This window comes from Bolinopsis microptera, chromosome 8 (assembly GCF_026151205.1).
Source record: "Bolinopsis microptera isolate Bmic1 chromosome 8, MBARI_Bmic_1.0, whole genome shotgun sequence".
Taxonomy (NCBI): domain Eukaryota; kingdom Metazoa; phylum Ctenophora; class Tentaculata; order Lobata; family Bolinopsidae; genus Bolinopsis; species Bolinopsis microptera.
Window position 1 is genome coordinate 629,462 of NC_087079.1, and position 15,482 is coordinate 644,943.

Here is a 15,482-nt window from a genome sequence, read left to right on the forward strand (position 1 = left end):
AAAACACTTAATGCAATCGTGAGATGTACGTAGAATCTAGCTCAATGTTACAACATAAACCCTTGATAATATAGTCTAGCAAATATTAGAAACTAACCGCAAATCCGGTGATTTCCATTTCAAATGAAAAAAACCAGAAGATCTTCATAAGGTCTAATGATAATCTACTCCTATCTCAAGTTACTAATTAACAAACCCAGGAACAATGACGATGATGTATAAAGTCTATACGAATGTCGACAGAATAGAGATGAACAGGAAGAAAGAGAGAGAATATCAGCTCCAATTAATCTATGAGAATTCAAGGTTAGTAAGAAAAATGTCCACTTAAAGTGTTTGTTTTTTTTTTCGTCATATACTGCAAAGTGCAACACTTCTATTGTGCTGAATTCCTAAAATTCAATTGCTATTTAAAACACATTGCTATTATCTAAATTATTTTCAATTTAACTGTGACCAAATTTTACATTTTGAACATGAACCGTGTTGATTACCAGAAATTACATGTACAATACCAGAAATAATGTGTCACTCAGCAACCAAATCACCATTTCAGAATACAGATTACAGAAACAAGCTTCATGGCATTGATAAGTGATTAATACCCTGAAAAAAGACACATAACTCCATCACTGTGAGACATATTTGTGTTTTTAAACATTCATAAAAATTATTCAATGTTAAATACATATTATTTATAAATATGTATTGAACATTAAATTAAATTCAAAATCTATTCAAAGATTTAACAAAGGTTTGATGTATTGCTATTATATCATATTATAACAATTTGTTTCAGACCCTTACTCAGTAGGAACGAACCTTTCAACTGAAAAGATGTGAATCCTTTGTTGACAATTTTATGAGCTGTGAGCAGTAAGTACTTAAGAAGCGGAGGATTACTCTTTTCGTCGATATCTTTCAAAAAACTGCTCAATCAATATCCACAAAATTTTAACATTATTAGGCTTATTCTTCTCATACAAAGTTACAACAAAGTCTTCATGTTATGTATCCTGGGTTTGGATAGGATAATATTACCCGCTTAAAATATTTCCATCGCGTTACATAATACTCAATAAATGTAATAGATTTGTAGTGTTGTAATTAGTTTTGAACTGCTGAAGTTTATGGCCAGCCCTGATATATAACAACTTTAGAAAAGCAAACCTATTTGCCTTCGTTTTTAAACTTACTTTCAGCTTTTATCAGCAGCTACAATTACGGTACGTACCTATACTTAATACGTAGAATCTAGTCAATTGTAATAACATACACCATTGATAGCTTGGTGATACTGTCTAGCAAATATTAGAAACTGACTGGAAATCCGGTGCTTTCCATTTCAAATGGCAAAAGCGAGAAGATTTTTATATCGTCAATTAATGATAATTTACTCTTATTTTAAGTTATTAATAACCAACTCCAGGAACGAAGACGATGCTGTATATTAAAGACTATACGAATGTTCAACAGGAAGAAAGAGAGGATATCAGCTTCAACCAATTAATGAGAATTGAAGGTTAGTAAAAAATGACCCTTTTTAAAGTGCTTTTTCGTGATAACACTTCGTTTGTGCTGAATTCCTAAAATTCAATTGCTGTTTAAAACACACACTATTATCTAACTTATTTTGAACTTGACTGTGATCAAATTTACTTTCGCATTTTCGCTGTGCGGGGGGGGGGGGGGGGGGGGTTGTCTTAGGGGGGCGCCAAATCGTCGTTTGAATGTGGGACAATTTCGAAAACTTAACTAAAGTACTAGCAAAACTGCGCGTTTTGCTCTAGATATACACTTTTTTAGAGATTTTACCGGCGTATCCTCTAAAATCACCTAATTTGTTCAATTTTAGGGAGGGGCAAAATTAAGGAAGGGGGCGCCAACAGGGGGGCGCTTTTTTGGCAGGGGGCGCCGACAGGCAACGTTACGCCACTGGTTGCATTGATATGTAATGAATATCCTGAAAAAGGCTCATAACTCCATCACTGTGGGACATATTTGTGTTTATAAACATTTATAAACATTATTCAATGTTAAATACATATTATTCATAAATATGTATTTAACATTAAACAAAATTCAAAATCTATTCAAAGATTTAACAAAGTTTTGATGTTTTGTTATTACATCATATAATAACGCTTTATTTCAGATTCTTACTCAGAAGGAAAAAACCTTTCAACTGATAAAACAAAATGTGAACCCTTTGTAAACCTTTTTAGGCAGCTGTGAATAGTAAGTACAAGAAGTGAAAATATTCTTCTCGTTTAAATTTTTCTACAAACTGTTCAATAATTATTATTTTATGAAATGTGATCATTTCTACTTTTACGTTCCAAACACGAACTGTGGTGTTTACCAAAGACTTTTATATAAATAATACCAGATTTTTGTCACTCTACCATTTCAGAATCCATGAACGAGCCTCATGATATTGAAACGAAGATCTCGAGAAAAGACACAGACCTCCGCCACTGTGAGATACTGCTGTACTTACTTCTTCGTTGAGTTCATCCGTGGAGCCGGAAGGGTCATCAGATATCTGACCACCTGGTACGGTGTAACCAGACATTTTAAGCTATCTCAATAAACAATTTGACTAGTAATAGTATCAACCTACCACTGAAAATGGTAAACATTGTACACCGTACCGAACAGTAGAACCGGTGTCCCTTTTAACATTTTAAGAAATGCAACCGATTGATAAATGGAACCGGATTAATCATTTTAAACGTTTTCATAAATCTGCATGTATTGCTATTATATCATATTATAACAATTTATTTCAGACCCTTACTCAGTAGGAACGAACCTTTCAACTGACAAAACAAAATGTGAACCCTTTGTAAACCTTTTTAGGCAGCTATGAATAGTAAGTTAAAGTACAAGAAGTGAAAATTATTCTTCTCGTTTAAATTTTTCTACAAACTGTTCAATAATTATTATTTCATGAAATGTGATCATTTTTACTTTTACGTTCCGAACACGAAATGTGGTGTTAACCAAAAACTACATAATAACAGATTTTTCTCTGTCACTCGACCATTTCAGAATCCAGGAACGAGCCTCATGATATTGAAACGAAGATATCGAGAAAAGACACGGACCTCCGCCACTGTGAGATACTGCTGTAACCAGACATTTTAAGCTTTCTTAATGAACAATTTGACTAGTAATAGTATCAACCAACCACTGAAGATGGTAAACATTGTACACGTACCGAACAGTAGAACCGGTATCCCTTTTAACATTTTAAGAAATGCAACCGATTGATAAATGGAATCGGATTAATCATTTTAGACGTTTTCATAAATCTGCATGTATTGCTATTATATCATAATATTATAACAATTTATTTCAGACCCTTACTCAGTAGGAACAAACCTTTCAACTGACAAAACAAAATGTGAACCCTTTGTAAACCTTTTTAGGCAGCTGTGAATAGTAAGTACAAGAAGTGAAAAATATTCTTCTCGTTTAAATTTTTCTACAAACTGTTCAATAATCATTACTTCATGAAATGTGATCATTTCTACTTTTACGTTCCAAACACGAACTGTGGTGTTTACCAAAGACTTTTATATAATACCAGATTTTTGTCACTCTACCATTTCAGAATCCAGGAACGAGCCTCATGATATTGAAACGAAGATCTCGAGAAAAGACACAGACCTCCGCCACTGTGAGATACTGCTGTAACCAGACATTTTAAGCTATCTTAATGAACAATTTGACTAGTAATAGTATCAACCTACCACTGAAGAGTGAAGATGGTAAACATTGTACACCGTACCGAACAGTAGAACCAGTGTCCCTTTTAACATTTTAAGAAATGCAACCGATTGATAAATGGAACCGGATTAATCATTTTAAACGTTTTCATAAATCTGCATGTATTGCTATTATATCATAATATTATAACAATTTATTTCAGACCCTTACTCAGTAGGAACAAACCTTTCAACTGACAAAACAAAATGTGAACCCTTTGTAAACCTTTTTAGGCAGCTGTGAATAGTAAGTACAAGAAGTGAAAAATATTCTTTTTGTTTAAATTTTTCTACAAACTGTTCAATAATTATTATTTCATGAAATGTGATCATTTCCAAACACGAAATGTGGTGTGTACCAAAAACTACATAGTAACAGATTTTTTTCACTCGACCATTTCAGAATCCAGGAACGAGCCTCATGATATTGAAACGAAGATCACGAGAAAAGACACGGACCTCCGCCACTGTGAGATACTGCTGTAACCAGACATTTCAAGCTATCTTAATGAACAATTTGACTAGTAATAGTATCAACCTACCACTGAAGATGGTAAACATTGTACACCCTACCGAACAGTAGAACCGGTATCCCTTTTAACATTTTAAGAAATGCAACCGATTGATAAATGGAATCGGATTTTTTTGAGAGATAACTTTAAATCATTCTAAACGTTTTTATAAATCGGCATTCACCGAGAAATTTAGAGATTTATTTTGAAATTTAAAAAATAAATGTTTTGCGGGGTGTGATTATTTTTCTTTAAGGTGTACATTATTACTTACCATTTTTAACTGATGTTTTTTAAAACAAGAAATTTAAATAAATTTTACCTTACAATTTACATTACTTTTTTAAAGTACTAATTTAAAAGCACATAGTTGCATTATTTTTGACTTTTCAGTTTTAAATTACTTCGTTAGTTATGACTATGATTTGTTTCAAACAGGTGCAATAATTAAATGTGTAATCTCACAACTCTCTTTCGAATAAAACATTTCAGCAAGGCCATAAAATAATACATCATATACATATAATAAACAAATAAATAATTGAACAAGGTACTGTAAGTGCTTCTAAACTCACCATTTAAAAAAATGCCACTATAACACCCAAAATTAGTGGCTCACGACATGAACTTATTGGCCAAAATTAAAGAGAGAGAAAATTTTCTGTTTAAATCATTTATGGCAGAAATCGACCAAAATATTGCGTAATTTACTGTTTAATAATCTCAACGAGATACTATTTAGATTATTTTGCTTATTATGTTTAATTTACTAATTTCGCTAATTATAATAATTTTGCTAATTATAATGAATCTATTAGTTCTACTAATTTTGCTAATTATATTAATTTTGCTAATTACACTAATTTCGTTAATTACACTAATTTTGATAATTATACTAATTTCGTTAATTACACTACTTTTGATAATTACACTAATTTTGATAATTTCACTAATTTTTCTAATTATACTAATTTTGCTAATTATACTAATTTTGCTAATTATACTAATTTTGCTAATTATACTAATTTTGCTAATCAACTAATTTTTCTAATCAACTAATTTTGCTAATTATACTAATTTTGCTAATTATGTTGATTTTAATAATTATACTAATTCTGATAATTTAACTAAATATGCTAATTATATTAATAATGCTAGATTAACTAATTATACCAATTATACTAATTTTGCTAATTATACTTATCATATTGATCATACTAATTATGATAATTATACTTATTGTACTTATTATACTGATTGCATTAATTACACTAATTATAATAATTATACCAATTTAAATACTTATTATACTAATTTAAATACTAATTATACTGTTTACTCACCACACTGATTTTAATATGGATGCATACGGTGTTACTCCGACTCCTGCTCCAATTAAAACCGTAGTCTTGTACTTGAATATGTTCTGAGATCATAGAATGTAAGGTGAAACTCGTGAGGTTTAAGGTGTAAGGTTTCTCGTGAATAATATCTGATACATTCTTATCAATTATTCTTTGGTTGACTGGTTGGGCTATGAGTTTATTATAGGATATAAAGCAAGTCGAGTTTGCACAGAAAATGTGGACTAAGTTCCATCAACTGCTATCTTAAAGTTCAGCTCTACTCTCTTTCCCTCTTTGGTAGTTTTGTTTTTAGAATGACCGGCTACAGCTTTCAGTAGGGAAGCTGTATAAATAATTGGGTTACTGTTAGGCAATATGTTTAGTTTTCTTCAAACTATGTCTCCAAAAACTAAACGAAAGCTTAAAAAGATAAACTGGAGAGAACAGGACATATTAATTGACACAACAGTACAATATACTACTAACACCAGGTAAACATCCCGGTAATAACTCACCTGTCCAGTTACCCGATTTCCTGGTATGCACGGAGAGCTAGAGATAGTCCTCTTTAGGAGCTGAAGTTAGGGTGAAGGGATGCCACTCAAATATAGACAACTCACTACATTGCAGGAACACGTTCTGGGGACGGTGTAGTGGGTTAGGGTGAAGGGATGCCACTCAAATATAAACAACTCACTACATTGCAGGAACACGTACTGAGGAGGATGTAGTGGGTTAGGGTGAAGGGATGCCACTCAAATATAGACAACTCACTACATTGCAGGAACACGTACTGAGGAGGATGTAGTGGGTTAGGGTGAAGGGATGCCACTCAAATATAGACAACTCACTACATTGCAGGAACACGTACTGAAGAGGATGTAGTGGGTTAGGGTGAAGGGATGCCACTCAAATATAGACAACTCATTACTTTGCAGGAACACGTACTGGGGAGGGTGTAGTGGGTTAGGGTGAAGGGATGCCACTCAAATATAGACAAATCACTACATTGCAGGAACACGTTCTGGGGACGGTGTAGTGGGTTAGGGTGAAGGGATGCCACTCAAATATAAACAACTCACTACATTGCAGGAACACGTACTGGGAAGGGTGTAGTGGGTTAGGGTGAAGGGATGCCACTCAAATATAGACAACTCACTACATTGCAGGAACACGTACTAGGGAGGGTGTAGTGGGTTAGGATGAAGGGACGCCGCTCAAATATAGACAACTCGCTACATTGCAGGAACACGTACTGGGGAGGGTGTAGTGGGTTAGGATGAAGGGATGCCACTCAAATATAGACAACTCGCTACATTGCAGGAACACGTACTGGAGAGAATGTAGTGGGTTAGGGTGAAGGGATGCCACTCAAATATAAACAACTCACTACATTGCAGGAACACGTACTGGGGAGTGTGTAGTGGGTTAGGTTGGAGGACTTCGCCGCTTCGACGCGCCGCGCGAACTAGCATTCTTGCTTCGCATCGAAGCATCGTCGATCGTTGATCGTCGATCGTTGCTCTGCTTCGCGAAGGGATGCCACTCAAATATAGACAACTCACTACATTGCAGGAACACGTACTGTGGAGGGTGTAGTGGATTAAGGTGTAGGGTTACCTGGGGACCTTAGGCTATTATGTTCATAAATAAATAAATAATAAAGATTCGGCGGAATGACAGGCTGAGCGCCGCCCAATAAGGTGTAGGGATGCCACTCAAATATAGACAACTCACTACATTGCAGGAACACGTACTGGGGAGGATGTAGTGGGTTAGGGTGAAACTGAAGGGATGCCACTCAAATATAGACAACTCATTACTTTGCAGGAACACGTACTGGCCGGGAGGGTGTAGTGGGTTAGGGTGAAGGGATGCCACTCAAATATAGGCAAATCACTACATTGCAGGAACACGTACTGGGGAGGGTGTAGTGCCAGTGGGTTTTTATTTTTATTTTTATCGAGAGGTCTGATATTGAGATGACTTGGCAGTAGTTTAGAAACTGTTAAAATAGCTTAAATAACTTGGATTGAGTATTAATCATTTATTCTGTATGATTCATGAACTATAACCATATTAACATGAATTAACTATAAATGTGACTAGTAGATTCGTCACCACTATCACTACGCGTCATTTTTTTTTTTTTTTTTTTAAATGTTGGGGCACCCACTTTACCTCCCTATTGGGAGGCTACGTCCGTCAGTTAGTGACTAACGTCTATTGGGGTTCCTCTGGTTGTAGGTGTCAGTAGGTTTGGGTCACTTGGCATGGGCTAGTGATCCCGCCCCTCCAGAGGATAAAGCCTGGTGAGCGACGTTTCCCGTAAGGGAAACTGTCATAATGCTCGTTCACGGGAGAACACCACCCATGCCTGGATGTTCTCCCGGGTACTCGATAGAACAGGCTGCCCCCTGTCATTCTAGTGGGCTGACAGGAACCTACCAGGCATGCCTGAGCCTCCGATGGAATTCACCCATATCTTTGTTGTTTTTGTGTTATATCTTTGTCTTTGCGCGGCTCAATTTCCGCGCTATACTAAAGTGCTGATTCACGAATTTACATGCGATATTTGAATTTTGAGTAGACCCTTTTTTGTCGCAATTTGGCAATTTCTTTGTTCACGTAATTATTGCTAATTTTACGTTTGCTGGTAATAATCTAAGTGCTATATCTCCAATAGCTGGCAGTTTGTCTGATTGTTAGATCCCCTCTAACTGGTAACGGCCCTAAGGCTGGCAGTTTGTTTGATTGTTAGATCCCCTCTAACTGGTAGCGGCCCTAAGGCGGCATGTGAGTGAATGAGTGAGTAATAAAGTGAGGTGTAGGAGAAGTGGGGAAGAAAACATGAATATGAAAGTATGGTACACTGTTGCCAGCTGACTCACCAGCACAATGCAAGTCCAAGAAGAAAGAAGGAGAGACACTGTCCGTTATCTGGGTGTGCCACCACCGACAGTGCTCCCACTTCTGTGGGGCCGAGGGTGTTGGCTCCAAGAACCAGCCGTGAGCGAACAGCGCCTGACCCCCTCTATGGTTAACTTTAGAATAACAGGACTATGCTTTTCTCCAGGCCAATCCGTTCAGTAACCAGCTGACCCAGCACCACCTCTGATGGAAGATGTGGTTCGGATTGGACTTCGCTAGGATTTGTCAGTTTTTCTGTAGACACTAATGCTCCCTCGAGGAAAGACATGAGCCCCGGCGAAGCTGACCAAAAACGTGGCAGGGATTCTCACCCCACTACGCGTCATGTTGTGCTGTATTTCTCATCTGGCCAGCATGCTGTTTCCAGCCATTCTTCCTCATCCTTAGTTCCAGACAAGGTCCAGGATGCTCAATAGCCTTGTACACATCCGCCGGGTTGAACCGCCTTGACCACCGTACAATCTTGTAGCGCGATGCGTTACTGTGCCGCGCCGTGCACTCAATGATATGAGGCTTCTCTAGATCGGCAAGATGCGCTACTGTGCCGCGCCGAGCTGAGATGAATTGACATCGTCAATTAACGTACAATCCGGTCAATAGTGTAGATTATCAGGGGCACTCCGACCCACCAATACGACTGACGATTTAATGTAAGAGACGAATGAAGTTTTCTGTGAAGAAAATATACAACAGTAATCTCATTACAGCATCTTTAAAATACTTAAATGCGACAAGGACCAATAATTGGTGAGATGAGGAACAATCGAAAAATTATCAGACACACTAGTCATTGAGTCACGACGAGACTAATATTTCCAAAAGAGCTAGACCACAGTTAAACCAACCTTGGAGTAGTTGACATAGCCAGGACCCTTAAAAGTTAGATCTTTACAGATGGTGGATTGGTGGTCCCCGGCCCGGCAGACACTGTTTTGTCGTGAGTGTCACAGACACCACTCCTTGCCCTCCCCAATCATACACTTTGGTCCTTGCAGTGATTTTATCATCTGACTGAATATAAACAAGAATTGCGCCGGTTAGCGGACACTAAATTTCCATCAACCGTAGTGATTGCTATGCCTTGCTCTAACCAGAGCCCTCTCGCTTGCAGTAGCGCGCGACCGCCGCAGTACGCGTAGACACATGGCTATGTGAATGCTATGCCTTTTAAAATTTAAAATTTAAATTAACGATAGTTTCATGTTGGTCAAAATATTACCTTTTTGGAAAGATCAGTGTGTTTCGCCTAGGTGCCATATTTGATGGTGCGCGGCTTTTGAAGCAAAAGAAGCTGTAAAAGTACTTTAAAAGTTGCGTAATTTGACCAAATTCGTTGATTTTTGTCGTATTATTCGGATATATCTTCAGTTCCTTGAATGAGATCATTCTTAAAATTGGCGACGATCTTCCAATAGGGCTTTTACAACTGTCCGAAAAGTTTGGTGGATATCGGAGTTGATATAGTGATCAAAATGGGGCAAAATACGCTGCTTTTAGCTGTAACATAATGTTTGATGGTTTGATATGCTTCAAATTTTTCAGACACTTTCCTTGTAAGTCTATGACTAAGCTTACCAATTTTTGTTGTATTCGGAGGTCGGAAAGAATACTCAATATTTAATTGTTTGAAGAAAAGTGTGCTGGCCGAAATTAGCGCTAAAAAACCATCCTACAGTCGGCACGCGCGGCTCACTGTCGATGGCGCACTACCTAGTACTACTACTATACTAGTAGTATACTACTACTACTAGTCTTCTGAGCGGATCAATCATCAATGTAATTGTTATTTTTATGAAACAAGCTTAATCATAATGAATTACCAAGTGATAAAATTCAGTAAGTCAAAACTGAAAACAAATAAAATTATGATATCAGCTGATAAAGTCGCGGTTACTAATATTGGGCCGCGCTCAGCCTGTCATTCCGCCTAATCTTTATGTTTATAAAAATGATAGCCTGAGGTCCCCAGGTAAAGTCGCGGCTGATTATTTAATAGTTTGGTAAACAGCGATCACATAATTAAAACAGATGTTACTTTTGTCATACGTTGTATGACCCGCCGCGCACGAGTGCGCGGCTCCCCTGTATCGTAGAAACTATAGTGAAGCGACAGTGGGGGTCACCACGTGATACAATGTTACTTTACATTTACATTCAATGAGCAAATAAGATTGCGGCATTCTTTTAAAGTATCTTATAGTTATATCAAATCAAAGGCTCGATAGTCGATGGTGCTGTAAAGTGAAGATGTGTCGAGTAAGCATCAAAATTTATTAGTTTATGTTAGATACAAATAATAACTAAGATGAGAGAGATTATTAAACAGTCAATAAAGTTGGCATACGATACAATAGTTATATGACGTGACATTGCGCATTGTTAACACAAAACAAAACCGCGCAAAATATGAAGTGGTACGTCTACAACCAAACCACAAATCGACGTGACGGCGACACGTTTTGGAATCAACATCAAGAATACATCTAATGATGCTACTATCAATATCATATTATGTAAATGTTCAGGGCCCTTCTGTAAAAACATTAAGAATCATGCATCTCATTTCTCCCAATGCCAATTCTCTAATCTAAAATAACCGATCCAAACTATTTAAGGGGTTAGGGGTGGGTTGGGTTGTGGGTTGGGTTTTTAAAAAGTATTGTATGATATAATCTATTTCATTAAAAAGTTAACAAATTATTAACATTATGATATTTTATGCACGCTGTATTTTATTATTGCACAATCATCTCTATTACTATATATCTTACATTTATATGTGTTGATTGTATGAAATGTTTTGTCAGGGACCATATTTTGTAGGTGTAATTTTTGCACGAACTACGTTCTGGTTTCCCGTCATTATAGTACATAGAAATCACTTTTTGACCGTGTTATTTTCATGCAATTACTATGAAAAGATTTTCAATTTTTATAGGCGAGTGATTTAGTTGGATTTTTGACCGTAGAAAAAATATGTTGGATTGTTTCCTAAATTAATTATCAAACAGTTCAGCTAATACACTATTCTAAATTAAAATAAATGGACAGAGATAATTAGACAATTCCACTTTCAAACAAATTTACTTTTTGTAAACAATTCTAAAATCGATTTCATCTAAATCGTAATCCCACTCCCCCTTCACAATGCTATTGGCACAAATTTTCCCAATTTCAAGTCCCATTTTTGCCGAAGCCCCATTGCCGCCAGCCGCCACCAGAACATTTTCAGAATCAAACCCAATATACTGTTTACCCGTTTTAGTGAGTGATATGACACAGTGGTCTAGCTGCACTGAGACGGGAACTATTGAGGGGAACATCTGTTTGAAATGTTTAGTGAAGTGATCCCTAGCGGGAGTATAATCCTCCATACAGTACCAATCTTTAACCTCCTCCAGCGTCCCCAAACTCTGTTCGAACCCCTCCGCAGGGTAGTTCACAGTGTGTCCTAGTTTTATGTAATATTTACCGTTTGGGTATTGGATTGGAGGTAGGATGTAGAGATAGACATCTCCGTTCTTTGGATCGTATCGATAGTTCATTGACGGGAAATCTTTAGTCAGTTGGTAATCCTGTTCACTTACTTCAAACTTCATGACAGAGTGGCCAATCAACTCCAGTTGGAGAGGTTTTTGAAGGGGGAAATCGAAAAAGTTTGTGAAGGAGCCACATGCGAGGACAATCTTTTTACTGTTGATTATCGTGTCATCAGCAAGTTTTATCTGGAACATGTCACCTATCTTGTGAATACTAGTTGCTACGATGTCTTTGTAGTGAACCCCATTATTACTAGCAACTACTTGAGCAGCTCTTACAAGGTTCCTTATACTCAGATATCCACTCAGCTTCCCAACCAACCTTCCTGTAAAGTTTTTCGGGGGAACAAAATAACTCCATTTTTCGCTGGCACACTTTTCATCCAAAATCTCGTAATCAATGCCATTCTTGTCACAAAATTCGTCACCATATTTCACCTCGATAGCGAACGCTCCGATTAGAACACCCACAATACCGTATCCTACTTCGGAGAAGATCTTGAGCCCAGACTCTCTCTCCAACTGGTTGAACTTGAGAGTGCTGCGGTACGCTAGCAACTGGTCCGTTTGAACATCTGATACGACTCGTGTTATCCTGCCTTCGTCGTAGTGGCATCCGAACACTGCTTCCTTCCTGCTCTTCTTTTCTGGTTCTCCTGCAATTTTACATCAGATGATTTCAGTTCTGTATATTGTTGAGATTTTTTCAATTTTTTAAAACAATCCAAAAGGTTATTGGAGGGGTAAGTGTATTAATACTCTAGAATTTGTTTTCTGTTATTTAAAAAAAATTAGGAATAAAATTTAAAATAAAAATCTGAATGAGGCAGCCGCAATCAATTATCATATATATAATATGAAAATGAAATGTATACATTTACTAACCAGGTCCCACCAGACAGATATCCAAGTCCGGGAATTTAGAGAGTTGGTATGCAGTACACGAGCCAAACACTCCCGCACCCACAACACAAACATCGTACGAAATATCTGATCCAGGAGACTTTACTTTCTTTTGACACATGATTTTCTGATGAATTAAACAGGAATTAAACATGAAATGACCAAGGAGAACACTAACGAACTCGTCTTGGTAATACAGAAATTCATAAAGACGATCAGAACTCTAAAAATCGAGAGAATGCTATTTTAAAAAATTTTAAAAATTTAAAAATTAGCCGCGTTACAATTTCAGTTTCACGAAAAAAAAAGATCGAATATAATAATTTAAATACGAGTAAAAAAGTCATGGAGATGAGTTAATGACGATGAGTAGGAGATGAGAGGTGATTACTAGGACTTCTTTTCAGGAGGATGTCGAAGGAGAAAGGATTCTGTGAGGTACGTTCCAAATTCTGTTGCATGGAGTGAGTTCATGATGGCCCCATATTCTTTGAGCATTATGAGGCTTTTAAGGTTGTCTGAGAGGTTAAAGCGGAGGGAGTTGTAGCTGGGGCATTTATTCATGACGTGGTCCTCGGTTTCAAGGATAGGTGTTTCAAAGAACGGTAGTTCTTCGAAGAACCGCATGACGTCGGTGTCTGAGGAGCAGCAAAAAATGTTTGATGTGAAGTTTGAGATGACGAGATCTTCACTTTTATTTACGTTATATTCCAAATCACATAGGCCTTTGTCATGACATGACAACAGATCAAACAAATAAGCAACTGGGAACAACCACCGAACTATAGTCTAATTTGTTTTATCTCTTAAATAGGCCATGTGATTGTTGAACGGGTAGGTAAACTGGTACAAATGACATTTGTGATAGATTATAATAAGTTATTAGCCCTGATCGACCTGTTGTTTTAACTCTAATGATGGATGTTTTTATAATCTGATTGCTTATTAAGAGTAATTTTAGTCTTAATTTAGCTGTAAACCCGCCGATGCGGAATAGTGTAACTTCGTTTAGCTTGGATTTCTTGTTAAGATGATCTGGAAAGTTTGTCTAGAAAAACAGACGAATAGTGGCGGCTGAGGAAATAGACCTAGTATTTTAAAACAGGATGCAGGATAGTTGGCATATGATGCGGTTGGTTTGGGATAGCTTTTGCATTGGGGTATGGACAGTTGGCGGCATCAATTATGGCATTTGCATTGGACCTTGGAGGGACGTTGGGCGTTGCATGGTCCGATGAGTTTCCCAAATGATTGATGGGAGTTGGCTCCAAGACTCCGTCATTTTGGAGTCCATTTGAGATATCATTCCATCTTTAAGGTTTTCTAAGCATATCTTTTAAAAAGCACCGGCTTTTTCAGGCTTTGTGTCGTCTTAGATTTTCGACAGTGTGCGGATATGCAAACTGTAGACTGAGTAGTACAGTAAAACCCCGATTAGATATAGTAATAGTATATACCGCGCCCCAATTTACCGCAAACCCCGATTTACCGCGGCCATTTTCTTTCCCCCAAATAGGGCTAAACATACATAATGTAAACCAAACAAAACCCCGATGTACCGCGGATGTTTCTTTTCCTCCAAACTCCGCGGTGAATCGCTTTTACTGTAAAAGCTTTTCAGGGTCACCGGTCATAGGAGTTAAAAGGGGCCCACTGTCCTATACTATTTTGGTTGTTATGTCTTCATGGTCTATCCTGTAAGTGTAATTGCTCCTGTTGTTGTTGCCGCAGAGAATTCTGTCTGTCGATTGCTGCCATCGCCATACAAACAGTTTTTCTGTTAGAAAAAAAGACTAGCAAATGCATGACTACAAATGAATTTACCGATAGGCGTGAGCAAATATTAGTTGATGTGGTAGTAGTGTCATGTCTCAGAAGCGGCTCTGTCGTGTCTTTGTGTGACTTACAGCTCGCTGGTATTTTTATTTATAAGAACAATGGAAATTACCCGTTGCAGCCTAGCGATGCACAAATTGCTTGTTCAATAATTAATTTTAGCTGCCTGAAAAGAATATTTGAAAATAATGTTTTATTGTGTGTGAGAAGATTGCATTCATCTTTTAAGAAGACAGTTAATTAGACCCTGCTAGGACACCACGCTTTACGTGATCTATTATTACTATATGAGAGTCTTTGTTCCAGATTCAGCTACACCAGAGACAACATATAATTTATTTTATCTCTTAAATAGGCCATGTCATGTCATCGTTGAACGGGTGAGATACATTATAATTATATTTAGCTATTAGCAAAATTTATCCAACCAAGACAGATCATGACGAAGGGTGGTTCAAGAAATAAAATGGAAAAACCGACAAGAGTTTGAAGGTTGAGAAAGTTGTAAAACTAGAAGGGTCTGTTGCTTAATTCTCAATGCTTAGTCGTACGTAGCATATTCAGTATGATTATAAATAGGACGGCTTCGTTGCACCCCTGACTTTTTAACTAAAAGATAAGAGACGTATATATTAGGACATT

General features: G+C 37.1%; 1 protein-coding gene and 1 long non-coding RNA gene across 6 annotated transcripts; one reads left to right on the forward strand and one right to left on the reverse strand.

Moving 5' to 3' along the window:
- Positions 1 to 2,112: 2,112 nt before the first annotated feature.
- Positions 2,113 to 4,696, forward strand: LOC134819476 (uncharacterized). Of its 5 annotated transcripts, XR_010160767.1 has the most exons (5): positions 2,576 to 3,120; positions 3,365 to 3,447; positions 3,620 to 3,685; positions 3,938 to 4,020; positions 4,177 to 4,696. It is a non-coding gene; the product is annotated as an uncharacterized LOC134819476 (long non-coding RNA). The 5 variants fall into 5 exon arrangements; XR_010160768.1 differs by lacking the exons at positions 3,938 to 4,020; positions 4,177 to 4,696 and adding exons at positions 2,113 to 2,238; positions 2,414 to 2,479 and having other exon boundaries at positions 2,793 to 3,120; positions 3,365 to 3,753; XR_010160765.1 differs by having other exon boundaries at positions 3,365 to 3,685.
- A 1,177-nt stretch (positions 4,697 to 5,873) lies between these two features.
- On the reverse strand, positions 5,874 to 13,125 carry LOC134819832 (monomeric sarcosine oxidase-like). The gene is made up of 3 exons (XM_063829982.1): positions 12,987 to 13,125; positions 11,819 to 12,757; positions 5,874 to 5,974 (listed from the first exon to the last, which is right to left on the reverse strand). Exons 1-3 carry the CDS (start codon positions 13,123 to 13,125, stop codon positions 5,874 to 5,876), a joined length of 1,179 nt encoding a protein of 392 aa, XP_063686052.1.
- Positions 13,126 to 15,482: the final 2,357 nt, after the last annotated feature.

Coding starts and splice junctions, on each gene's coding strand:
- LOC134819832 (XM_063829982.1), bottom strand. CDS start 13,125: ATGTGTCAAAAGAAAGTAAAGTCTCCTGGATCAGATATTTCGTACGAT. Junction 12,758..12,986: donor TATCTGTCTGGTGGGACCTG/GTTAGTAAATGT, acceptor GTAAAATTGCAG/GAGAACCAGAAAAGAAGAGC. Junction 5,975..11,818: donor CATATCACTCACTAAAACGG/GTAAACAGTATA, acceptor TTATTTATACAG/CTTCCCTACTGAAAGCTGTA.